Source organism: Porites lutea, chromosome 10 (genome assembly GCF_958299795.1).
Source record: "Porites lutea chromosome 10, jaPorLute2.1, whole genome shotgun sequence".
In the NCBI taxonomy this organism is placed as follows: domain Eukaryota; kingdom Metazoa; phylum Cnidaria; class Anthozoa; order Scleractinia; family Poritidae; genus Porites; species Porites lutea.
In genome coordinates, this window is record NC_133210.1 from 12,477,883 (window position 1) to 12,505,075 (window position 27,193).

At 40.1% G+C, this 27,193-nt stretch overlaps 2 protein-coding genes across 3 annotated transcripts; one reads left to right on the forward strand and one right to left on the reverse strand.

Annotated features, from left to right (window-relative positions):
* Nucleotides 1-217: 217 nt before the first annotated feature.
* Nucleotides 218-17,862, forward strand: LOC140950088 (cysteine protease ATG4A-like). Of its 2 annotated transcripts, XM_073399266.1 has the most exons (14): nucleotides 218-350; nucleotides 1,330-1,407; nucleotides 2,834-2,932; nucleotides 3,753-3,796; nucleotides 6,186-6,240; nucleotides 6,965-7,037; nucleotides 8,041-8,120; nucleotides 9,300-9,505; nucleotides 10,224-10,302; nucleotides 11,493-11,572; nucleotides 12,141-12,203; nucleotides 13,090-13,146; nucleotides 14,240-14,360; nucleotides 16,641-17,862. In XM_073399266.1, exons 1-14 carry the CDS (start codon nucleotides 227-229, stop codon nucleotides 16,718-16,720), a joined length of 1,239 nt encoding a protein of 412 aa, XP_073255367.1. In that variant the 5' UTR covers nucleotides 218-226; the 3' UTR covers nucleotides 16,721-17,862. The 2 variants fall into 2 exon arrangements, with proteins under 2 accessions (XP_073255367.1, XP_073255368.1); XM_073399267.1 differs by lacking the exon at nucleotides 14,240-14,360.
* A 6,871-nt stretch (nucleotides 17,863-24,733) lies between these two features.
* On the reverse strand, nucleotides 24,734-26,883 carry LOC140950086 (uncharacterized). Its single transcript, XM_073399264.1, has one exon. It carries the CDS (start codon nucleotides 26,764-26,766, stop codon nucleotides 25,246-25,248), a length of 1,521 nt encoding a protein of 506 aa, XP_073255365.1. The 5' UTR covers nucleotides 26,767-26,883; the 3' UTR covers nucleotides 24,734-25,245.
* Between the last annotated feature and the right edge of the window lie 310 nt (nucleotides 26,884-27,193).

Genomic DNA, 27,193 nt, shown 5'->3' on the forward strand with positions numbered 1-27,193 from the left:
TCATCCCACAATATCTCGATAACGCTCACATAGATTTCACGGCTTTTGGAGGAAAAATCTCTCTCAAACTTCCTAGGTACCCACCCTGAAAAACCCTATCGAGCCACTCTAAGCAAACTAATTTCCTACCCCACCCCACCCCACCTGCCACTGATTACCGCGTATCATGGAGAGCTGGGACCTAAAGTGACGATGTTTGTAAACTGAAACTGATGAAAAGAAAAACATGGCGGGCCCTGTTATGGATATTGCTTGTGCTACGTATGAAGGAGTTTCTTTAGAACTAGATCTATTTCCAAGGACTAAAGAGCCCGTATGGATCCTTGGGAAGGAGTATATTACTGACAGAGGTAACGATTGTTGTAGCCTTTTACCGGTCTACCGGAAATTTTTGGCTTACCTTAAGACTAATCGACTGAGGGAGAGAAACAAAATTAATGAAATTTATTTCCAAGCATAGTCCATTAATTCGTTAATACATTGAAGTCTTAACTTGTAGTGATTAGGGATTATTTTTACCGCAACTGACAAATCCTACATAGGTAACGTTTGTTTTGAGGGAATTATTTTTGTAAGCCTGTTGTTACATTATATAAGAATTAAGTTTTATTTTTACTTTATTCAAATGAAAGATCTGCAGCTGTATAAGTTCGCTCAGGCTTATATTTTGGAAGACAGACGATTTGTTAGCTGTTTTTCCAAATGCTGGATAATCCATTCCATCATCATTTTGTGGCAAGTTTTCATTTCAATTTGTAGCAAATAAACAAAAATGTAGAAAATACAGCCATAAGACTTAGCTGCATCTGCAGTGGGCAAAGAGGAATTTCCCATTGATATACTGGAAAATAATAAGATTGGAATTCTAAAATAAACGATAGTATGGAAGTAGCTGTTGCACAAAGGATAAAAGCTGTAGCCACAAACTGTGTGTCACATTGCAAACACTTTTCCAAACTTGTTGAACAGAAAATTCTTTTTTTTGTGTAGTGAAATTAAAGCCCACTTAGCTGCTTGAGCAAGTTAACATACAGGCATTCCAACTCAATAATTTGAAACAAATAATACAAATAGAACATACAGTATGATGATTAAAAACTCAGCAGAAGGTAACACATGAACTGAGGAGTTGAACTCAAGACACTGAGTGAAAAACCATCAAATCCAGAGTAAGACTAGAACCAGGACTTTTGTCCACCACTCCAATGAGCTGACTCTGTGGCTGCGCCACCTTTCTTAGTACCATTATAATTCCTGATTGGCTTGGGTAAAGGATTTACTATCATCATCATCATCATCACATCACAATCTGATATTGATTCATTTCAGAGGATGATAACACAAAAATTATGAGGGATATCAGGTCAAGATATTGGTTTACATATCGAAAGAACTTCCAAGCCATTGGTGAGTAATATTGATCTAGCCTTCTTTTAAAGCAAGTTGTCGGCAAGATAGTGAATGTCCATTCTTGAGGGTGGAAAAGGTTGAGTAGGTCTGTTATTGGATACGCATTATTGACCTAGCATGAGGTCAAAGTGATTGGATATTGGCTAGGTGTTTTATTTCAGTAAAAATAAAAGAACAAATCCAATGTGATATCAAGTCATCTAGACTGCAAAAGCTTGGTCAATACAGGATTTATTTCTTGCGGGACTAATGCGGGACTTCCCGAGTGGCCAAAGATGAAATATCTCCATAGATCTGGCTCTTTCTTTGCTTCTCACTGACTTTGCAGTGCCACGTTCTAGGTGCACACATTGTTCCCTGGTGCATAACTTTTGCTCCTGGGTACAGAGGAAAAATCATATGCTGGACACCCTCGATTTCAAAAGTTTAGAATATTTTGGCTCCTTACAATAATTATTTTTTTCTAAGTAGGGGCTTCCTTTGCTATGAGAGATCTTTACATTCTAAGATCAGTATGACTATGAGAACGAGATTTTCTCAGTACTAAGAAGTGGGTGCTTGTGAACCAGCATCATTTTGGTGGCAAAATGTGATAGCAGTTGACATCCTACTTCAAGGTTTAGCAAGAATATGGTAGTGGTAGAGACAAGTTATCAAAGTAATGTTAGACGTTTTACCATTTTGTGATTGGGAGAGGGTTTAACCTCCTTCGATAAGAATAACTGTGTTTACTTTTCAGGGTTCGAACTTAACTTTTGAACTTAATAGTCAAATGGCTAGTACATGCTCAGGCTTTACTAGCCATAAACGTGTTTCTACTAGTCTAGGCACTTCTGTGCAGCATAAAATAAAATAAAAATGTCAAAAATCCTGTTGTTATCAAACGTTAATAAAAACTGCATATCCATGACAATCACGCGTGGACTGTGATCGTAGATTTGCATTTCAAGATGGCGGACATTTGTTTTTTTGGCTAGCTTTGCATCATAGGTACGGCTTGGCCCATGCTCCCTGGTTGTACAAAATTTCAAGATGGCAGCGAATAAACGCGACACTGAAAACCGAATTAACAAATATTATTTTTATGTAGAATTATTTTTCTTTCTTTTATTCCTGCCAGTTGTTAATGGGGGAATGAAATAAGAGGTTACTAGAAGGTGCGTGTCAACCGGGAAAATGCTGAAAACATTTCAAGGCTTATGTTGTTTACAAGGGCAAAAATTAACTAGCCAAGATGGCTAGTAAATGAGCTAAATCCTGGTATTTGGCTAGTAGACCACCGCCAAGTTCGAGCCCTGCTTTTGAAGTGAAAAAAATGTAAAATGAAGGTTCTGGGGTGTATATCATTTGAGAAATAAAACGCAAAAATAAACTTTACGTCAATTCTCATCCTTGAATCTAAAGGTCTGTATTATTTTTGAAGGGGGTACAGGCCCAACAGCTGATACTGGATGGGGCTGTATGCTGAGATGTGGACAGATGATATTTGCACAGGCACTAACCTGCAGGCATCTTGGAAGAGGTAAGACCCTGTTTTCAGCTCTTTATACTTTGTGGTACAGCAGAAACTTGATACAACTAAGGGCCAACGGACTGGCGAAATATGCTCACTATAACAAGGTTTTGTTTTATTGACTGAATTTCTTTTTATTTTGTCATATTTTACTACTATTGCGGCAAAAAATATCATTTGTTATACCGAGGACTTCGGTATGTCACTAGAGTTTGATTATATAACCAGGTGGCTCTTTTGAGAAAGGTTCTTTCCAAATTCTGCCAATAAGATTTGTGGCTTATCTGTGAGATTATGTTTAAGTTAGTTCATAAATATGTGTAAATTGGATCCAAGTCAACTGTGATGCTTTCTAATATTGTAAATTGTAAATATCTTATTATCCACTCCCCTCAGGGCTTTTTCGGATAATTTACAACACTGGTTGGGGGACTTTGCCAGACTGCTTAGGTGCAGTTTATAAGTAATGAAGGAATGAGTAATGATGCGCCCATACATGAGTGTGAAAATGAGATAAACCACTACACCGGGCACTACGTGCCCTACTAATTTTTTACAAAGAGTGTGTGGGTTCTTTAACATCCCACAGATTTATTACATGTGCAAGGGCTTGTGAGACAGGGCCTACAGTTTATTGTCCTTATCCGAGAAGACTAGAAAGTCTATCCGTTTGCAGATGTTATTACAAAGGCAGCACTTTCTCCTCAGTTATTTAAAGACTCTGAGTGTTGGTCCAGCCGGGGTTTGAACCCGCGACCTCCCGCTCAGCAGACTGGCACTTATCCCATTGAGCTAACCGGGCGGCGGTTCATATTATTCATTCTTACAGACTGGCAGTGGGAAGCTAGCACTACTCAACCAGTTTACATGCAGGTACAGTGTTTATTTTGTTGGGTTAAATCAGAATTTCCTTTGTATGCTATAAATTATAATTATTCATAATCTGCAAAGAAAATCCTATTATTATTACTATGATCATCATCAATATTACAGTCAACTCCCAATAATTTGAACCTTCAAGGGAAATAGAAAAAAGTTTGAATTATTGGGAGTTCAAGTTATCAAGGGTAAAATTATATAGAAAATGATCTGAAGGGAAACGAAAAAAATTGCTTCCAGTTAGTGAGAGGTTTGAGTTATAGAGGGTTCAAATTACTGGGAGTCAACTGTATCATTATTATTATTATTATTATTATTATTATTATTATTATTATTATAGCTGAGAAATGAAGCAAATTGTAAATCAAACTAGTTTGAGAACTGGTTTATAGATCATGAACTTTAACCTTTTTGTAGTATTAATGACTTAAATGTTTTTTCATCCCTCCCGATCACTACCCACATAGCTCAGATGGTTGACTGCTATTCTGCTGACCAGGCAGCAGTGGGTGTCATAACCAGCTAAACCACAGCAAGGCATCACATCCTTTCCCTTCTGCCCAACCCTGTGAACTTGTTTGGCTTCTCCTTTGCTTCCTTTCCCTTTCATTTTCTTCCCACTTCCTCCCTTCCCTTTGCTTCCCTTCCCATTAACTTCCCTGCAGTGGCCCAATTCTTTTCCCTTGTTAACTTCCCTACCCCACTCCTTTTCTTTCCTTTCCCTTGTTCACCCCCTACCCCACTTCATTTCTTTCCCTTTTCTCATCCACCTCTACCCCTCTCCCTTTCTCTCCCTTTTCTTGTCCACCTCCCTACCCCACTCCCTTTTCTTTCCTTCCCTTGTCGAACCCCTACGCCACTCCATGTCTTTCCCTTCCCTTGGCCACCCCTACCCCTCTCACTTTCTCTGCCTTTCCTTGTCCACCTCCCTACCCCTCTCCCTTTCCTTCCCTCCCCTTGTCCAACCCCCTTACCCCTCTCCCTTTCCTTCTCTCCCTTTGTCCACCTCCCTACCCCTCTCCCTTTCCTTCCCTCCCTTTGTCCATCTCCCTACCCCTCTCCCTTTCCCTCCCTCCCTTTGTCCATCTCCCTTCCCGACTCCCTTCCCTCTCTTTCCTTTTCCTTCCTTTCCTTTTTAACTTCCCTACCCCCAGGGTGGGTACTCCAGATTTTATATGATCAAAGGATTATTTTTGGTTTGAAATTTTCGATTCCAGGATATTTTTGGGTAGGAAAATTTTGCAAGTATTTATATGGGTGGCGCTTGATTTAGGTAGGGAGGATTTTTTTGGGTATTCAAAACAATCTGAAGATTCGTGGTAGTGCGCGCATTTCCCAGTCACGTAGTTTTATGAATAAAGTACAACATGTTATCATTTAATGCTTTTTAAAAATTTTTAGGGCCCAGAAATTTGGGATGGAATTTTTTGGGGGTAATGTAAACTTGGTCTAGGGATTTTTGGGGGTTTTGATTTTTGGCCCCATTTGATCAGCCCTGTCATTTGAAATCCAGAGTACCCCCCTGGGTCCCTACCCTTCTCGCTTCCCTTTCTTTCTCCTTTTTTTCCTTCTGGCCTTCTTTTAATTTGTTAACCTCTCTACCGTTTCTTCATTTTGCCTTTTTTCCCCTTTCTTCTGTTACCCCCTCAACTTGACCCCTGCCTTTTTTTTGCATCCCTTTCTCTTCCCCTGTCAACCTCTTACCCTCCTCCCATCCCTTCTTCTCTCATCAGTTTTGTTTCTTTCCCTGTTAACTTTCCTACCCCTTCGTTTCCCCTAACGTCGCTTTTCTTCTATTTGCCTTTCTCCCCTTTTAATTTCCCCAAACCTCCCTTTTCGGTCCCATCCAAACAGATGCAACATTGTTTGCCAAAAACTCCGTCTCTTTGCACACCATGTTGCTTGTTGCTGGGTGAAGTTTGAAACCGGTCAAACGTTGAACCAACAACTCCCAGCTTTTCTTTTGTTCCATGATGACGACAATGTTGGATCTGTTTGCACAGCTCTTCCAACATATCCATCCTATGATGCACTGCAGGTCCTAACATTGTTAGGAGTCGTTGCGTCCTTTTGGCGTGCACACCTCTACCAACATTGTTGGTCCAACAATCTTGGGAGTTGTTGTGTCGGTTTGCATATAGCTTTAGACATTTAAATCCTCAAAAGTAATTAAAATTCAAATATCTCTTATGCTGTTGTGCTGTTAGAAACAACTTTGTATCAGATGCATGGACTGAACCTACAATGTAAAATTCGGGTTTGGCCTTAGAGTCACTTTATTTTTGCTCATTTTCTTACATATAATTGATTTTAAAATGTCCTTTTTAGCAATCAATTCCTAGTATTCTCTTTACTAATATGTTGTTGGTTTATGTGAACTTAGATTTTGCAGAACTTTCTTGACAAAAAGGACAGTCTGTATTCCATCCATCAGATAGGCAAGTGCCACATTGTGTGTGTATTCAAATCATATTTTATATTTTTTTTCACCTGCCAAGTTTCACATTTGGCCTCAAGGTGTGAATCTCATGCATATGCCTAAATGTCAAAAGCTTTGCTCTCATGACAGCTGACAGTTGCAGACTTATTTCTCATACCTGATAGAAACATTTGAGCTTTTGACAGAAACAACAACAATAATAACAACTTTATTACAACATTAATTTAGAAGAGGAGTCGATATAACAATTATCTACCTGCAAGTTGCAATTAATCAAGGCAGGTAGTTAGACCAAGATATATGGTGCCAAATACAATTTCAGTGGCACTAAAAATGAAAAACTCGGAGCCTACTTACTCTTGTCTGACCTTCTCGAAAGCTCGTGCAGAACGTAACCCTGACAAGTTACTGACACATTTTTGAAAAAAATGTAGTGAAAGCAACTCAAACCAATATAAATTTGTGAGAAGAGAAAAGTCCATGAGAATGATCATACTTTTCTCAAGACTCTGGTTTACAAAGGGAAAGCACTGGAGACCAGGTTTTTTGAAAACTACATGTTAGATGTATAAAATAAAAGAAAATAATAATAAAAAGGTTGATAGCTCTTAAGGTCAGACAGAGCTGGTCTTAAGTGTGTACATCTCAGAAAGATTTCACTGTTGTATTATTTTGAAATACATTTTATTAGTGATTTAAAAGTGTTCCTGTTTTTGCTACAGCTCAAATGGGTGTATCTGAAGGCAAACCTGTTGGAAGTTGGTTTGGACCCAATACAATTGCGCAAGTACTCAAGTAAGAATGCTCATACCAAGCTATGATACTGTAAACTATGACAAAAGACATACTGAAATGAACATCGAAGCTTAACTGACACATGACTAATAACGTTGTGACTTAATTGACCAATCAGGTCAACAACCAGAGTTAAACTCTATAAGCCCTAATATCCAAATACAAATTCCCCAGACTGATCTTTATATCAAAGCTTTTCCCATCAGGTGATTATTTCATGAATTCTCACAACATTTTCCCTTGATTATGTATCGATTTTGTTGGGAGAAAATTGACTTTGGTCACTCTTGGGGCTTAAAAGGTTGATACCATCAGCTGACCTGATACATCACACTTTAATTTGATACGTTGAAGATGACTTCCGCACAGGCACAGGTCGTTAAAACTTCAGTCACTGTCACCAACAGTCCTATTCAGGACTATACTCACCCGGACAATCATATTCCACCTACTTGCGGTTAGAAAGAAAGTTGTGTTCAGTAGTGGTGTCTTGAAAACAAAGACCCTGAAGACCCCCTAAGACCCCCCACCGAAAGACTCTGAACTTTATTGATCAGGGTTAGGAAACTGAGTGAATCAGGCTCCATTTAAGTCATTATACTGGACAGACTGACCTGAAAGTTGATTAACTCAGTGTCCTAACCCTAATCAATAAAGCTCAGGGGGGATCTTTGTTTTCAAGACACCCTGTTTAGTAGTGTGGGACTAGTAGATTATGTGGTTGGGCCAGTGATTTGATCCTTTTCTTGCTTGATGGGCAAGTGAATATTTAGTTTTAAGGTATGATAGATTTATTATTGATCATTTTTTATTTATTGTGATAGTGAAAACATTTTTATGCTAGTAAATATCAATAACAGTGAAAATTTAGTTTCTTTGCACCCTGATTTGACTGCAATAGACCTATTACCTTTATCTTAAATAAATTACTCTTAAAAAAAACCACAAATCATGACTTTTTTAACCTGGCTGACCTTTTTGTCTTGCTTTTTATTTCTCTTAGAAAACTTACATCCTTTGATGACTGGAGTTCTCTTTGTGTTCACATAGCCATGGATAATACTCTCATAGTAAACGATATCAGTAAGTTCATCACATACCTGTACCTAGAAACAGAATTTTTTCACACTTACCTCTTATAAAGGACCCTTTCTGTAGCCTCAGTTTGAGCTGTCCCCTTGAGTTGCAAACTCCCAAGATTAAAAGGCTTATTGATTCAGACGTCCTTCTCAGGAGTTTTCAACTTGAGGGGATGGCTGAAATTCAGGTTACCGTCTCTGTTAAAACCCAATATATATTTTCATAAATATTTTATTTAACAGGCCTGAAATAAAGAAGCTCAAAATCTTAATCTTGAAACTCTACTTATAACAGTAGTTAACAACTATAATACTTACTAATATTTTTTATTATCATTTTTTTTACAATATTATCGCAATCACTATTCATGTAAGTCTTCCTGTACATATCACAAAATAGAGTAAAATATGTGTTCCTGTTGCAAATAAAATCCATTGTCAGTTTAATTCAGTATTTAACTAGTTTGGTTCAGAATTTTCTTTGTTTCTAATACTAAGCCTTAACTAGTAAGCCTTATAGAAGACAAAAGAAATAGGCCTCTTTAGCTTTTAGGTTGTGTTTTCCCAGTGAAGATCTCGGGGGAACTTGACCCTTTATCTTTTCATAAATTATGCATATGCACATGAATAATAGAAAATTTGAAAGAAACAGTTTTCTTGAGTATTACCAAATGACCTACATTGTGATGACAAAACATCCAAGCTCTAGAGGTCTATTCTTTTTTTGTAAAAAAATATTCTTCAACACCAAGAACTTGTTAAAAGTTTAGCAGAGCTTTTGGAACCCATCCAAATCCCTTCATCAGTGATGACGTTTGCTGTTATTCGCAATTGAACCATGATCAGGGCTACAACCTTCCCCCAATTTATGGAACAATTTTGCAGCCTCATCAAAACGAGGCTGCGAATGGCAGCAAATGTCATCATCGATGAAGAGATCAGGATGGGTTCCCAAAAGCTCTGCCAAACTTTTAGCAAATTGTTGGTGTTGAAGAATACTTTTTATAATATGTTGTCCCAGCAGATGAATCTCCACTCTGTTACATGTATTCTTTTTTTAACCTGAGAAAGGGTTTTACCTACAACATCCTCACCCCTCTGAGGGCTTAATGAAGTGTTTGTGGGTCATGCCAGAGGACTGTAGAATAAAATAATGTTTTGTTTGTTTGTTTTGGATAATTAGAAATTCTGTGCAAAAGAGAATGGCCTTCAAGGACGTATGGAGAGACATCACGACGTAGACACTCATCAGAAAAGGGTGAAAGCCGAAGATCAGACTCAGCAGAAGGAGTGAAACACAGAAAGTCACATTGGAGACCACTGCTTCTTTTTATACCACTAAGATTAGGATTGTCAGAAATGAATTCAGTTTATAATGAGCCATTTAAGGTGATTTTCTTTAGTGCACTTAATGAATGGTCATACAGATCACATGGGCAAATTCTTTATCTTATCCAACAAACTCTGGAATTTTTCTGCCACAGTGTACATGGTTTTTTTAAGGCAAAATTAAGATATTTCACCTTCATTGGCCAGGGATTTTAAGTGTAGGGTATTTCATGCACCTTTCCCAGAAGTTAGCCTGTGCACAGCTGCTCCCCCTCCTCTTGTTCGAGGGGAGGGGGTAGCTGCACACAGGCTTCCAGTATAAAAATGCAATTTGTATGGTTATAATGACATACCATTACACCAGGCTTGTAAACCTGACTATTAAGTGAATGTTGTTTTTTTACCACTTAGCTCTCTTAGCTCAAGTGAAAAACCCAATCAGTACTATAAACCATCCGCCCCATCTCACAGCTGCTGCTTGTAAAACAATTCTTTGGGATGTTATTATTAAACCTACACACTGTTTTTAAAGAGTTAGGGATGTACCAGTAGTTGCAGTGCGGTGGTCTATCTCTGCCAGCATGTGGTCAGCTTGGCTGGATAATCTTGAAGGGCTTCTACGCGAATGAGAGCACAACATACATTTAATAGTTAAATGTTTAGTGGAACTTCCCAGGGCACCTAAAATGCGAAGAAATTTTCTTTGGGTAAATTTGGATATATTTTTTAAAAATCTCATGGGCTCTGTTGATTTTCTTTTCTGTTGTCTTTATTTCAGGCTTGCTTCAAATTTAGCCAGTCAGTAGGAGTTATCGGTGGAAAACCAAATCATGCTTATTATTTCATAGGATTTTATGGTAAACAAAGTACTACTCTATGCTTAATAACATTCATTTGAAAAGTTATTCTTAAATCCACAAGCTATCTTTTTAGGTGGCAGGTATAAAACACAAGTCACAGGTCACAAAAGCAGGTCACAAATATTAAAAACTGAGACAAGCAGTTCCCTTAAGCTAAATCTATAATTCGGATTGTGATTAGGGCTAGGAGACACTTAAAGTGTTGTTTATTTACCGTAGCACGGTGACCTGTACCCTATCCTGAACTTGTGGCCTGCATTTTGTCCCTGCTGCTTTTGAGGAGAACCTTAGCAAAACCAACAAAATAAATTACTCAACATTAGTAACTATCATTTGAATGGGTGTTATGGTTTCAACATATGAATGCCAAAATATTTAGTCCCGCAGTCACCCTGTACAGCGTGATACAAAACAGCACTCCGGAAAGTCATGCTCAGTAGCTGTCATTTACCTGGTTTCTTTCCAGGTTTCATTTGACTCAATGCAAATAGCCTTTCTTGCTCTCCATTTCACTGAGCATACACAATGAAACAAGTTCAGGACCATTAGCTTCAATTAGAGAAAAAAGCTGACCTTGGGATGCGGGGCATTTTACAACTTTAACAGTGAACGCTTGTCAAATGCCCCGCTATTTCCCGGCCGGTGGGGTAGGGGGGAGGGGGGCTGCAGGGGGTTTACATTGACTGGTGAATAAGGAAAAAGAGAGACTGCTTCAAGTCTAATGGAACCCCTACCCTTTCATACACTTGAAGTCTGAAGAAGGTACCACCTTACAAGTGGAGCCTTCCCATATAGGCTATTAACCCTTCAAGTCCCAATAGTGACCAACATCAATTTTCTCCTAACAATATCCATAGATTGTCAAGAGCAAAGTCTATGAGAATTAATAAAATGATCACAAAGAGAAAAATCTTTGATCTTTTATCAAATTCTCTCAACTAATTCTTTAAGGAAATGTATAGAGATAAGTCTGGAGAATTTGTATGTGGATATTGGGGCTTAAAGGGTTAAAGGGAGTGCCCCCATGGAAAGAATCAAATTCACACAATTACTGTATTTTTCAATCCTTGCCTCGCGCTGGTGTCTCTGATCCGTGGAATTAGGGGAAGGGATATGAATGGTTAGGGACTTGTACTTTTACGTGGAAGTTTAATAACTCTAATTTTTATTTCTCATTTCATTTCAAGGTGATAATTTGTTGTATCTCGACCCTCACACCACACAACAAGCTGTATTTCCTGAAAAAATGAGTCAAATCCCAGATGAGGTATTATCTTTTTCTATGCTCTTTGGTTCAAAACAACATCGTGAGTACCAGGAAATTGTGTTGGGCAAGTGGCTAAACCCTTCTTTTGGCAGCCATGTTGGGGGTCAAAACAATGTAATTTTTTCTCGAATAATTTACTTGAAAATAGAGTTAAGTTCCCAAAGGAGAGAAATGCTTTTTTTCCAACCTGCGATCAGGCGATTTTTATTTTGGCGAGGGAAAATTCCCCCGCCCCCCAAAAAATCGCCTGAACGCAGGTTACTTTTGTTCTTGACTACCAACATGGCCGCGTGACGTCACGTGCAAACCAGCAATTACAACATCATTTCGAGGCAAACAGCTGTTCACATACCCGACCTCAGCTCTTGTTTTCGCAGCTGCTTCGTGTTCTTCTAGAATTTTCTCAACTGTTTCCAAACAAAACGGAATTTTTTTGCTCAACAATCATCAAAACGACAAGTTGTGAGAACGTCGTTATTCAGTCCTAGACCTACCGCTCATTACCCCCCCCCCCCCCCCTCCCCAGGTTATTAAGTATGTGTTATTGTTAATTGTTTGTGTTCCTTAGAGTTATCATTGTAACTACCCAAGTAGGATGAACATTTCAGATCTGGATCCGTCAATAGCCTTGGTGAGTTATACTTACCCTAGTTGTCATCAGTTATTTTATTCTGTCCGGTAATCGGACCTGGGCCTACCGTTGCCAAGTCTAGTATAATAGTGCTATTATACTAGCCTGTTTACAGATGCTCTATTTTTCTCTATTTTTCCGTCCAGCGCGGCCTCATATGAAAATTAAAACCGCGGGGGATTTACTCACGCTCCGTGCCCGCTCGGTCGAATTGTCCAAAAAATAATAACAGAAAAACGTCTGTGGACAGGCTACTACTAATGGCCTCGACTTCACAATTGCTACATTAAGTTTTGTGAAGAAAATACATACATGAATGGCAGTACCAGTAAAAAGGCTTAACCTGTATAGAACAGCGAACTTAAGCAAAGAAGAACGCTGACGACTCGGACATATGTATAGCAACCGGCAGTTCGATGTCTCGCTTGATGGGAAGATTCTGTCTCACACAACGACTCGGAATGCCTTTGTTTTAACTCCCGCTACACGAATTTGTAGAGTGCCTGAGAGAAAGTATTAACTTCCGGTTGCCATTTTTGACGTCCGGGACATCAACTTTCTCGTTGCTTAAAGTTCCAAATAATAGCCGAACGAAAAAACATTTCTGAGCAATAGTATAGAGTACTAATATAAAGCAGTACACAGTACTAGTGTAAACATTGCGTACTATCATAAAGGACACATTTCTAGTGCTAAGCTAGTACTAGCATAGTTTTGCTAATATCCCTAAGGAATTCAAGGGACTACCAGTAATGTAGGAACAAAGTTTTGGTAAACAGTGGCAGGTTAGTCTTCTTCGCGGCCACTCGAGCCGAGCCTTCCAGTAAAACGATCGTGTCCGTCATGTCTTTTGTAATGTCAGTTACTGAATTTCCTCTTTTTTTAGGGTTTCTTCTGTAACACGGAAGAGGAGTTCGATGACCTGTGCGCGCAGTTTCACGAGGTATTTCTTCCTTAACAAACTTACCCGCTTTACACTTTGCACTTACTCTTCATTCTTCAGAATTCTTCGTCCGTGCATCAAAAAGTTTTTTTGCTTTCACTGAGTAGCAGGCTTTAAAGGAAGTAAGAAAAAGGGACTTTCCTTTAATTCCCCTATTCGATTGTGGTCTCCACACCCTTTCCTTCCTGTTTACGCCTGCATCTCAAGGCACTTTGTGGTTTTGTGACCTTGAAGTAGGTTTTCCATGACGAAAAGAGAGATTACGATTCACGTTTACCGCAAACGGCAAACGTCGGACTCAAGTTGAGAATTTCTCAGAATAGAAAATAAGCAGATAAAAACAGTCCCGAACGATTCCTATGGTTAAAACTGGCATAAAACTACTTATTTTTGTGTAGAAGCAATAAAGAGTAAACGGAAAATTAGGGAAAAACTTGGTCACGTGGTACAAATTCACGTTTGCCGTTTGGCGTAAATGTGAATCTTAATCTCTCTAACAAGATTCACATTTAGGCCAAACCGCAAACCTGAATTTGTACAACGTGACCAAGTTTTCCCCTTAATTGTCGTTAACTGTTTATTACTTCGACTCAAAAGTAAGTAATTTCACGCCAGTTTTATACGTAAGAATTGTTCTGGACAGCTTTTATCTGCGTATTTTCTATTTTGAGAAATTCTCAACTTGAATCTGATATTTGCCGTTTGCCTTAAACGTGACGCTTAATCTCTCTAATATTGCAAGGGGAAAAGAAACCTCAGCTTCTTCGAGACGTTTGATGGAGAACTGGCCGGAATATTTTTACGAATTTCCCCTTCCCCTCCCCTAGCTATTAAAGCCTTCCACGCAAGCTGTTAATGTCTTTAGTCCCAAGAGTGACCAATATCAATTTTCTCCTAACAATAACGACACACAGGTAAGAAAAAAGGCTTTGAGAAATTGAAATGATCACTTAAGGGAAACTACTTTGATCGTTTGTCAGATTCTCTCAATGAGTTCTTTAAGGAAATGTATAGAGATCAGTTTGGAGAATTTGTATCTAGATATTGTGACTTAATAAAGGGTTAATGCGCCATGATCATGATTTCTTTGTAGCACATCCTCTCTGGACAAAAAAGACCTATGTTTGAGTTGGCAATAGAGAGACCTCCTCACTGGCCTTCATTAGAGATACCACCGAGACCTGGTGACGAATTAAATTGCAGTACACAGTCAGGTGAGGTGCAACACCCGGGGCGGGGGGGGGGAATACTTCCGAGTAATAGGCTAATGGGGATGTGCCACTGGATGCGGTCACATTTTCACGGTTGGATTGACTATAATGGGGTTGCATTTTCATTAGAGTGACTAGAATGGGATCGAAAATTTTCGGGATTTGGGGGATCAGAAAATTCAGCTAGGTACGGATTTAAAAATAGGAAGAATTTCACTTCATTAAGTTTAACCAATGTGTCAGTTCATTTCAGGATGACCTGGTTAACTCTGTAAGTCCCAATAGTGACCATCAACAATTTTCTCCTAACAATATCCATATGTTGCCAAGAGAAATGATTATGAGACTTAATAAAATGATCAGTAAAGAGAAAATGCTTTGATCTATTATCAAACTCTCTCAACTAATTCTTTAAAGAAATGTATGAAGATCAGTACGGAGAATTTATATGTGGATATTGGGGCTCAAAGGGGTAAAAGGCTTTACAAGGTAGATGCATGAACAGAAAGTTACTAAGTTAGGATCGCGAAAAATACATTTTCCCAAAAGTGGCTAAGATGGGGTCTATATTTGGCCACATAATAGACTATAATGGGGTAGGGATTCTGAGAGGCCAGCGGCACATACCCAGCAAAAATTAACCCAAGTAACCCCCCGCGGTGGAACACCACCCGGACCTAGGCTTCTTATGGTAGTTTACTGAACAAATGAAAGGCAGGTTGAACGAGTTAAGTTTAATTATTAGCTTTTATTGACGATAATACAGTGAAACCTCTATTAAGCGGACACCTTCGGGACCTTCCCAAGTGTCCGCTTAATAGAGGGTGTCTGCTTACAGAGGTTTCTAAAAATTGCGCTATGTTTGTTAACGATTAAGATTCAACGGTTACTCTTTTCTGTGATAAAGTTCCATAAGGAAGCTAAGGAAGTGAGGGGTGAATAGGGGTATGAAAATCCGCCGATCCCGTTATGATTTATTAACCAAATCCGCCCTTCCATTTTCGCCCTGAATCCGAAGTCCGGGCAAAAATATTTTAATTACACGCAAAGTCCAAAATCCGGGCCAAAAAAATAAATGAATCCGCAATCCGCAACAATTGCAGGATCCGGAAATCCGTTAAAATCTCGCTTTGAATACGAAATCCGAGCAAAAATATTTTCAAAATCCGCCGAACCGTTCGCCTATTATACAACCCCCTCAAAGAAGCTAAGGAAGCTGTGCTGTGCTTTGTGTAAGACTTTGATCGCGGATGACAATCATACGGCCGGATATCGGTCTAATCTACAGTTTATTGACAGCTAAATGTAATCCAATACTACTATTGTCAATTCAGTGAGGTTTTTAACGATAGAAAGTAGCCAAATACAATTTATTTTAGTGTCTGCGTCCGCTTAATAGAGGTGTCCGCTGAATAGGAGTTCGTTATAAAGGGTATAATAAGACGTTAATTTCGAGACCCGGCTAGCCTGCGTAGCTGGCGGTATTGTGTGGGTGCGAGAAAGTTTTGGCGGCGGAGCCGTGTTCCAAAAAAAAGGAGTAGGGACGAGGCGGTTGAAATTTCTCGCGGCTTCGCCGCTCTTGACGGCTCCGCCGTCAAATCTCACTCGACTATAATACAACGGCTCCGCCGCCAAATCTCACTCGACTACTACACAATACCGCCAGCTACGCAGGCTAGGACCCGGCCTAGTGTCCGCTTAACTGGGGGTCCGCTTAATAGGGGTTTCACTGTATCTTCAAAATACAGTTGGTTTCTAAACTTACGTAGTTGCGAAAAGAAAGCCTGCATAAGTTGTTTCATCGACTGGGATGATCGGTGTTTACATTCATTTCTTTATCCTGAAATTCCAATATATGAAATTCATATATTCATTGTTTCAGCAATCTTGTTTTTTGTATAGGTGCCATGTTAAGAGGCATCATGGCATTGCTTGTATTCTTATAGCAACAACTGCAATAAATTCTCTGCGAGTAATAAGTAGATGAAGCACGGACCATTTTCCGTTAAGAGACCCAGCGAGGTCCGAGTGGTAGGCGCAAAAAATGGGAGGGGAAGGAGAGAAAAGGGCGGAAGGGAAAGGGGAGAAAGAGCGCCTTTCATTCTCTCCCAATTCCCTTCCCCCCCCCCCCCCCCCCCGTCTTCTCCCTTTTTGCCGCCTACCCTTTAGGTCCGGTAAGCGACAACCAATTCTTGGTATTTTATATTGCCTCTCGAGTGAGGGTCAACTGCTTACTGTAATATCTCTTTTGCAATATTAACGCAACATTGTTTTTTTCCGTAGATTTCACAGAACTTAATTACGAGTCCGACGAGGATAAGGATTTCGACACGGATGGAGAGTATGAAATTCTGTCCTTATAGAAAAAAGTTCTTCCTTCCAATTTTGATAGCACAACCAAGTCTCTCGATGATGGAATAAATCTCGAATTTCTTACTCGTCGTACACTTTCATTAGAATCATTCATCGCATCTCAGAATGTAAATTTCATCGTCATGTAAATCAAAAGTTAGAACCGCAACCACCTCTTCGCCATAGCCTGTGTAGCAGACGCCAGCTTTTTCAGGGCGAAGGAAGAAATTTCGAGGACGTGCGCGCGCACGAGGGGAGACTTCGTTTGTTCCTCTCGCGCGCTCTATAAAAACTAATCACAGAAATTAACCTCCGCCTGCCACGCAGGCTGGGTGCCACTATGAGCGATACTACACCAAAGAACTTCTCATTAGCTTTTGTGTGAATAACAACGGTGAGATCTCAGAGAAATGAATATTTAGAATTGTGTGCTACATAATTAACATTACCCCGGGAAAGAACTACCCCTTAGCTGTTATTATGTTGAAAAAAATTTAATTTAAAAACTAATGAGTTAACGCGTTTGGCCAGACAACACTAGAGTTTTCTCTTTTTTGTGTGTCATAAGCTAAGGTGCTGTTAAAACAACGTAGAGAACGAGTCACGTGGTACGATTGTCAGACGCGGGCAAACGTGTTACTGGATAGGCTCCTGATTGGTTGAAATACATTGCATTTGTCTCTTTAACCGATTTCAGGATGTAAGGATCTTCGAAATTTAAAAAAGACCGAAAAACACTGACTTTATATTTTCCCCATTTTAAAGACCTACTTGGGTCTTCTCCACCAGTGTACTGCGCCATTGTATTTAGTACAAATGCTCTATTTTGAAATGCCATTCTTGGTATTTTTTGATTCTGTTTCATAAATTTTATTCATTTTCAATAGAAAATAAATTGTTTGTTAAATATTCGAATGCAGGCAGTTTTCGTTGTCGGTAAGTTATTGATAATTATGATGAAACGAAGGCAAGATTAATTAAAAGACTGAGAGTACGAGAAAAATGCGAATACAACGAAAATTTTAGACGTATTACGTGAGTTATAAAGTGATATACATATGTCAAGGTTGACAGTTTTTGGGATGTAGATATAAACATGGAGAAGTATTTTTATTGTATACTGAATACTAAATAAAATGTCGAAAACTTCTAATTTTTGTTTGTCGAGTTTTATCCTCTTGGCCGGTGTAGTTCTTTTAAACTCGAATAATCTGAGAAACTACCCTTATCTGCCTCCTCCATGGGCGGGTCTCGCGAGCACGCGAGATAAGCGAGAAGTACGAGAGAGGGATGATGGGAACGAGGGTAGAGCGCGAGCGGGGTCCCCTTCCCATCACTCCCTTCGTATCCGCTTTCCTTAATAATTAACTCAAATGTCCCCCAGAGATCGCGAGCGACTGGGGACGAGGCAGAGTCTAGATGAGGGTCTTCTTTTTCACTAAGGCCCCTTTTCTCTCCCATTTTCTCTTGAACGTCATTCAACAGGTCAAGGTTTCAATAGTTTTGCAGATAACACGGTATGACTGTCAGTTACAAGACACTGAACTGGCTTGATAGCTTGGACCAGGATCCACGCTTGTTTTATTTAAATTTTAATTTGAATACAACAGGCTCAAAAACCGGGACTTTCGAGAAACGGGCCTTAGGCCTGTAGGCTAGCAGGCGAAAAAGCTTGGGCGCATGAGTCGCCTCAGAATTTTTCAACGTCAAAACGTTGTCCAAAAGTATAAAATTAAAACAAATTGACCAAAATTACGTGGAAATATCCAAGAAAGCCGCCAACCTAAATCAAAATCTTCGTAAATGATGTAGGTGCCCCCTTGTCACCGCTCCAAAACAGCACCCCTTGATTCATTTTTTATTAAGACAAAGGTAAATGAAATTTCTAATTTTGATCCAAAATTATTAGCTAACCGGCGACTGGAAAAAAACCTAAGATGAAAACAAGCCGAATTTGAAATCCTTATGAATGGTCTTGGACGCCTAGTTAGGTGTCTTGAGCATTGCAAGTCCATTTCAGACTAAAAACAAACATGAAGACAAATACAATTTTGGCCCAGTATCTAAGGCTAATAACTCCTTAGGAAAAATCCAATATGGCCGTCAAGTAAAATAGAAATTCCAACCATTCCCTCCTGGAAATTTTGCCAAAAAACACCTTTTAAACTACTCAAACCGTTTTATTGCCACTAAGCGGCAAGAAAGAACCAAAACAAAACGCTGCTTACTAGCCCGCGAGATTTTCGCGGGCTTCTATTCCTCCTGTATTCAGGTATGCGCAGATGATAAAATTCCTCCCCTGTTCTTTCGCTCTGCTCCCCCGGCCCGACTCTCCAGTGTTTTTGTTGTTTTGTTTTGGCCTAGGCATTTACAACGCTCACCCTTCCTTTCTTTAGCACTCCTGTGTAAACTTGAAATTAGGCTACGAGTAGTCCCAATTTTTCCTCAGGGATAGTAGAGCGAGCGAAACGCGAGCGCGCGTGAAAATCACCCCAATCCTTTCTCTCTCTCCACCGCGTCTCGCCCCTTTCTTGCGTGGAGTGATTTTCACGCGCGCTCGCGTTTCGCTCGCTCTAATATCTCTGAGGAAAAATGGGGACTACTCAGTAGTCTAACTTAAAATATCAATGTCATTTATCTTAAGCTGTTCAAATATAGAAGCTTGGTCATGAGATTAAAGACTATTATCCGGATTAAGAAGATTTTTTTTCACACGTATTTTTTTAGCAGAATAACTAAAATTTTCGAGGAGTAAAGGAACAATGAACATCCCATTATTTATCTTCAACTTCTAAGTCCTAACTGCTCTCTCCTACTGGCAGCCGTTGTAAAAGGTTTATCTATCATGGTCTTCAAGTGAGGTAAGCGGATTAAAAAGCTAGCAATTGAGGCTTTTTAACAGATTCTAAAATTTTTACATTACGTTGAGGATAAAAAACGCTACGAGTGGTCTCTTATGCATCTCCTTGAGACAGTATATCGAGTAAAACAGACGATCGCTCCAAGGGGACGCGCGCGCGTAGCTTTGGATCCCCCCGCGAGGCGCGTCACCACATAAGGGAGGATTTTCCGCACGCTCGCATGTTTTACCTTCTTTATAGCTATCTCTTAGACAAACAAGAAACCACTCGTAAGCTAAAACGGATTTCCATCCCTCAAACGAAAGCAGCAATGCAATCGGCTATTCCTGAAACAGACTGGGGAGCCTGTGCCTCATGTGGGAAGCCTGTAACTCGTTGGGGATCTTACCCATTCCGTGTACTGTAATAAAAGTAGCAAAACCACAGGCTCCTAAATAAATGTTTTGGGTTTGTCTTCAAAACCATAAAACAGCTTGTGTGATCCTGCACGAATGAGACACGCACCAAGAATTCGTTTCCTTTTGAAAGGTCAAGAGTGCCACACTGCTAACAACCTTATCATGGTAAATTACGCTGAAAGAATAAAGCAGGCTTCTTTTAATCAATCACAACATTCCTTGTAAAGTGTAACTTAACAAGTTTAGTGGCATTATTCATCACATTCTAGACTAGACTAGAATCAGAAAACGTGTCAACGATGACACTTGACAATATCGTTAGGCGCGCGAGCAGGAACGTGTGAAAATATTTTTCTAATACTCGGGGATAAAACGGCTGATAATTTTTTTTTCTACGTGTATTGTCACATACAATAAATGGTAAAAAATTCAACTCCTTCGTAGGGAATATTTCGCGTCCCTTCTTCTATCATACCCTGCAAGCAGTTCCTCTTCCCGACTTATCTAGGAAGATGAAAGGACCTCTGCTCGCAAAGTACCCTATCAGTATATTGGCTTATATATGGGGATGTAACGCTTTTTCAATGCCTCTCTGGTTCTGGAATTGGATACTAAAATCTGGCAGAGGTCTTTATTTTGCTGAGCAGAGTCGTTTTTTTTCCGATTCCTTAATATTTACTATCAAGTATCAACTCAGTGAGAAAATCTGCTCCTCGCATCGCCTAGTTTCGCAACCAATAGCACATTACATTATGCGCTATCAGCGTTAAAGCGGGCCATTCTTTGTTGGTTGGAACAGGGTACCTACTCTATAAAAGACGTATTTTTATTCTCATATCAGGATCCTTTAAAAAGACTGACAAGCAAACTATATACATTTAGGGACCTACCTCAGGGGTACTCAGCAAAGTTTTATACGGGGAGGCACCCCTCGAGGTCTAACCCCTTACCCTTTTATATACTCGTCTTTCTTTTGCAGAAAAGATTCCTCCTTCGAATGATAATTGAACTGTCTCTATTTCTTTTTTTATTGTATGATCATTTACCTTTATATTATTCTATCTACTATTTATAATTGTCGTTAATTATTAATCACTTATGTAAATTTTAAAGTTAAATTTTAGGAGCCGTTGAAAGATATTTTCTCTCGGTACAGCTCTGGCCCTGAGGAAGGCTAATTTTGTTAGCCCTTCGCCGTAGTGCCAGCCATGCATTCAGTTTTGTTTCATTTTACACATCAAGTGACGTCTGGCTACAGCATCTTTTAAAATTAGAGAACCGGCAAGAGGAACAGTCAGTTATATTGACGTGTTACGTGGACCTCTACATCCCGGGGGGGGGGGGGGTACTCCCTTATAAGGGCTTAATGGGGACGTGCGGCCAGCCAGGGTATGTTTTCCGGGATTTTTGTCTTAAACAGGGTATCGATTTTATCAATTTTTGTCTTAAACAGGGTATCTTTTCTTAGACAGGAGCCCATAACCCTGTTCTTAGACGATAAACAGCCTGCGCTTATGTTCTACCAATGTCTTAAACTGGGTATCAAAAATTTGAATTCTGTCTTAAACAGGGTAGGAAAATCAGCGATTTTTGTCTTAAACAGGGTCAGGGTATGAGGGGCCGAGCCGCACCTCCCCACCCAAGGATATATCGAGTACCCCCCCCGGCTCTACATTCACACAGTTTTTTCGGTTGACAACTGGTACCCCTTTTTCTTTTAACGCTGTAAACGCACTGTCTTTTAAATACGAGTAAATCACAATATCAGAACGTAATTCGTATAGGTAATAGCACGATTTGTAATGATACTTGGCATTAATACCACGAGTCAGACCACGAGTGATACTTCGAAATTGTTATACGAAATTTTACGAGCCGTTAGGTGAGTGAAATTTGAGACAATTTTGAAATATCACGAGTGGTATTTAAGCCAAATATCACGTACAAATCATGCTATTATTTGTTTATACTACTAACCGCAAAAGGTTTGTAATTTTCACATGTAGGTATTTCAAATAAAGCTGAAATACCACTGCTCTAAGCCAATCAAATTGCAGAAATTTATCATGTAGTAGTATAAATCTGTTAACCCTGTTGGGCCTTTTACAGAGCAAAATGACGGATTTCTCCACCCTTTCGTGTACGTCAACAAGTGAGATCCCTGTACCCTTTCATATGCTTGAAGCTTGAAAAAGTTACCCCTTCCGGGCGGAGCCTCCCCGTAAAGGCCATTATAGAGAAAAAGAGAGAACGAAAAAGTGAAAAAGCGAAAGTCAGAGGACACATCTTACCCTGGTAATAATATTTAAAAACAAAATCACAGTATTCACGGTAAGTCTAATACTGGGATGTTTTTTCCGTTCACCTTTGTTATCTGCTGTTTAGAAAAATTCACTCTGAATAAAACACAACATTTGGTCACGATTTCCCCAAACATACTTTTCAAACATTCCAACTGGCCTTGTGAAGAGATTGTCTAAATATTCTGGGAATACTCGGAGAAGGTAAACTGTCTACAATAGATTTGATCGATAAGCGTTTCGAGAGGGTTTTCCGTTAGAGGGTCAACCTTTGAAGAACGATGGACATAAAACCGGAGGCCAGCATATAGGAAAACTACCATGGGGGTGTAAAATGCCCTGCCATGATCTGCCTTAATAGGCTAGGATTAGCAGGTATTTGGTCGGGGGGTATTTCCTATAATGGCCATGAGGGAAGGCTCCGCCCGAAAGGGGCAGCTTTTCAGGCGTCAGGTAAATGAAAGGTTAGGGATTTCACTGGTTGAAGTATATGAAAGGGTAGAAAAGTCTGTCATTTCGGTCTGTAAAGAGGCCAAAGGGGCTTTCAACAGTTGTATTTTATGGCTGTGAAAAAGTCAAGAACCGGCTTGTACTGTGATTTATTCATATTTTAAAAACTGCATTTTAATACAGCAGTTAAAACGGATGCCAAGTTCTAAACCACAACCATGGACAAAAGTCCTTGGGACAGCAATGCAGTGTTCATAATTTTCTGTCATTGCTGGGTTCCCTCCCAAAAAAGTGCATCATTTCGAAATTTTCTTGCAGTTCTCCCTCCCCCCACCCTCTGCAAAGTTCAAACTCGGAAAAATTCTGGATACACGCGTCCAACTTTGCTTGGGGGCTAGGGTAGGGGTTGAGCATGTGTGAATTGAAAACGCCCCCAAAATGCAAAAATGACCCAAAACTTTTGTCCATGAATGTAGATGTGTAAAAGGGGTGCCTATTGTAGAAGGTATAAAAAAGGGGTACCTTTTCTAACAAAGGGTAAGGGGTTGGAGCTCGGAGCGGAACCTCCCCGTGATTTAGGTTTCTGGGAAACTGCCCACCTACCCCTCCTCTAAGCCAACATTTTGCCTTAAATTGATCCAAAATTTTCTTGGATTCCCCCTCCGGGAATTGGTCCCTATTTGGCTTATGGTTCTTAATATATGTATATATCAGCCAAGGTCGGGTCCCCTTGGTACTTAAAACCGCCCTTGAGTAAAGTCCCGTCGGTGCGGGAATAAAATACGATCGTGCTAGTCAACAACAACAACAACAATTTATTAAGGTATTTCCATATCTATACATGGCATTACCTATCTAATACTTATGAATAAAGTACAATTGGAATGCGCCTTCAGCAGCAGTACTAAAAGCTAGGAAGGTAGTCTTAACTTCAGAGTTTTGATAAAACCTTAACGTATGCCAATTCAACGGGAAGTGATTGAGCAGTATTTCCCTTCAGCACTGCTTATTACTAATTCCACGGCAATCCTATTACATAACCTTTTGCAAAAATGCTTCGATCAAAACTCAGTGCGGAATTCTCGAGAATTCAGCTACGCGTTGTAGTGCTGGACAAAGTTTAGCACATGTGGTTTTTGAAAAACCTAAAAAACAAAAAAAAAACAATTGACAAATATTTTCAACAAGTCCCCTTTGGTGGCCTGTTTGAAAAGTAATTTAAAGTGCTAGTCAAAACACGCGGAAACAAAACTCTGACCCTCGGCTGGGGGCAAGAAATCAAAAAGACCAATTTTTATTTTTGGACTGGCGTACGCAATCGATCTACAAGCCTAATTTTTTTATGATCATACTATCGACGGGTTGTGTCGAAAATTATGAAAGGAGAGGAGAACATCTGTGATGTGATATGTTAAACCCGTGAAAGTAATTACAAAGGCTCGCTGTAGACACGCTAGGAGCCATTTTACGCGCTAATTACATTCGCGGAAGAGATAGGTAATTTTCTTCAGGGACTCGTCAACGAGGTGCTATTGGAATCGCCTCCGCTACAATATGTCAAAACAAGCGTTCTAAAAAACCCTCGTATGTTGGTCATGATTTTGGACGGAACATGTTCCAGAACGTTCAGGGTTCGAGACATCGTTTTTTTAGTGTATTACAATAACACTGTCATTAATATGGCAATTAATTTTCCGCTTTAAATCAAAAGTCATGTCTATTTTCACAACACGTTCAATTCCTACCCGGTCCTAGAGATATCACCGACTGTTCTCTCAGGGATAACTAAGTTTAAAAATCGTTAAGGGGTAGACTCTGTTCTTACACATGTACAAACGTTTTACACCGATACGTCTTTTAACCCCCTGAAGGGAAATATAGTCAATACACCCTTCACATATAACCACAGATTTATGTAAGCAAGTGTCGACATAAGTTAGTGACCTCAAGGCCGGTTGCCTGTAAATTGTTTTCGAAGTACAAATAGAAGCATCAATGCACAGCATGACAAGACATATCTTTCAATACCATCTTTATTTGTCCGACGTTCTGCAAGCGTGGAAGCGAGCCTGAAAAAATAGATTTTTGTCAAATAAATTACTTTCTGTCTTAGTACATGAATATTTATCGATTTGATATCTAAAGAACGCGAACGATATGACATTTGAAATTTTTTCTCCTACGTATCATTTTGTACAAATACTTTTCATAAAATGTGTTCTTGATTACGGATCACAAATCGACACTTATCAACTGACTTGCGACATCTGCGTGGGAAAGAAACTAACATTTTCAATGGTGTAAAAAAGGGATTAAAATCTTGGAAATCTAAAACGCTTTTAAATAATGCTTACCAAACGAACGATTTAACGTCTGGGTATCAATAAATTTAACAAATATAAAAAAATCTGGTTCTTCAAACATGAATTCTATAAACGTCTACAACTATCAGTGAAGTCTGTTCAGTCAATGAGCTCATAGGAATTATCTCCTTTGAACAATGTTCAAAAAATAGCAAATGTTCAGATTAACGCGACGGTTCTTCTTTCATTGAGAGTGTTGTAGATGACTGCTGAAGGCTGAGTTTTGGTGATTGTTGAGCCAGGCCAAACCAAGGCTGTACACCTCTCGAGGCTGTGCTTGAACTGTTTAGCTGAAGTTCAGCTTGCGCAGATATTAACGCCATACTATCATGATTGTCCAAAGTTAGGCTTCCATTTGCGGCCTTCATGTGCATCTTTAAATGCTTCCGGAGAGAACTTGGGTGTGTATAGCTTTTTCCACAGCCCTGGGTTCTGCAAAGATACGGTTTGTCTGCGGTATGAACGTGAGAATGCTTCTTGCGATCACTGGAATTGGCAAAACGGCGATTGCACCCAGGAAATTCGCACACGAACGGTTTTTCGCCTGTGTGGGTGCGCTTATGAATTTTCAGATTCTCCGAACGTGCAAACGTTTTGCCGCAGTTTGCGAACGGGCAAGGGAACGGCTTCTCTCCAGTATGAACTCGTATGTGGTTGATAAGCTTATACTTCGCTTTAAACGGCTTTCCTCCTCTATGACACTCGTGCCACAGGCAAACGTGAGCTGCACTAACCTCTGTTCCTCCCACGTGTTCCAATGAAATATGCTTCACTAAATCCTGCATCGTCGAGTAGCTTTTATCACAGGGAACCGATACTTTGCTTCGTAAGAGGGTCCATCGGCAAACAAACTCTTGCTTGTTCTGTGGCCTGATATAACGAAGAAAGGCGCCGTTAGCCGACAACTCCATCGGCGGAACAACGCTAGAGGGCGAAGGTACGAAGCCAGATTTGACAACATTGAGCGGGTTTGGCCGAGGAAGATCATTGCTTCCTTGGGAATCACCAATGCTCACAGACGCACGCGAGGTTTCTGTGTGAGAATCACTACTGCTATTGCAGGATTCAGACACGGGCAGTGACTCCTGAACAGCAGGGAGACCCAAATTAGAAAACGTCGTTCCATGCTGTGCATCTTGCTGGACCAGCGTTTGAGGCGGTCCTAACGGAGCACCAGCGCTGGCCGAGAAACTAGGCAAGTTAATGGCATGTAGAGCCACGTTGCTTGATGTAAAGATCGCCGTTTGTTGGAACGCAGAAGGGGGCGGTGGTGGTGGGACAACGAGATTCGTCGTAGAAGCTGTCACGTCCACGGAGATAGTGTGAGTCGCTGGTAACGAAACTGAGGGAAGCGTTACTGTGTGTTCGCGGCGTAGCAGGAAATCTCTTCCGCGGGCAGCCAGCGTCGAATACGCAGCTGGCACAGGATAATTGGCCTGCAGGTTAAACGCACCTTGAGCGCTTCCTCCTGAGAGGGAATGGAGGTAATCGTGTGCGCTGTTCCTTAAACCGGGCATATGAATCGGAGAGTCCGCGTAAATATATCCATGGCTTGGATCTTGAGTCACATCAGCATTATCTGGCAAGACAGCTCTCTGAAGGCCAAAGGCAGGAATCGATGGACTGTGGCTTGTCAGGCATTCGAATATATTCGGGTAGTTTCGCGTTAACGGTCCCACATCCATTTGATTCCCGTTGGGTAATCAATACGCGTGTGGCGAAAAAGATTCTAATCTTCCCTCTTCTCTCTTGTAAGACTATTGACTTCTCTTGTTTGACCTTGCGTTGAAATAACTCACGACGTAGTGCGAGCCATTGGGGGTAAATTGATGTTTATATGCCATTGGCTACTATTATAACGATTGACAGAGTGAAAACACACTGCACCAATCACCAACCGCGTTGCGTTATACAAAGAACATATCTAGAGCCCTCTCAAGTGAAGGCGTGGTGATCACAAGAGACGATCTCATATGTTAAACACGTTTAGTCGATTTAAGACCCAACAGCTAAACCACAAGTCAAATGGCTATCCATCGCTATTCGAACGCCGGATTTTGAAAAAATATAATATATACCTTGTTGACCCGCTGCGGGAAAGTTGTAATTGTT

Bases quoted from the DNA above. Each gene is read 5' to 3' on its own strand.
- LOC140950088 (XM_073399266.1), top strand. From the start codon at position 227: ATGGCGGGCCCTGTTATGGATATTGCTTGTGCTACGTATGAAGGAGTT. The intron at 351-1,329 runs GTAACGATTGTT...GATTCATTTCAG, and splicing joins GGAGTATATTACTGACAGAG to AGGATGATAACACAAAAATT. The intron at 7,038-8,040 runs GTAAGAATGCTC...TATTTCTCTTAG, and splicing joins ACAATTGCGCAAGTACTCAA to AAAACTTACATCCTTTGATG.
- LOC140950086 (XM_073399264.1), bottom strand. From the start codon at position 26,766: ATGGATGTGGGACCGTTAACGCGAAACTACCCGAATATATTCGAATGC.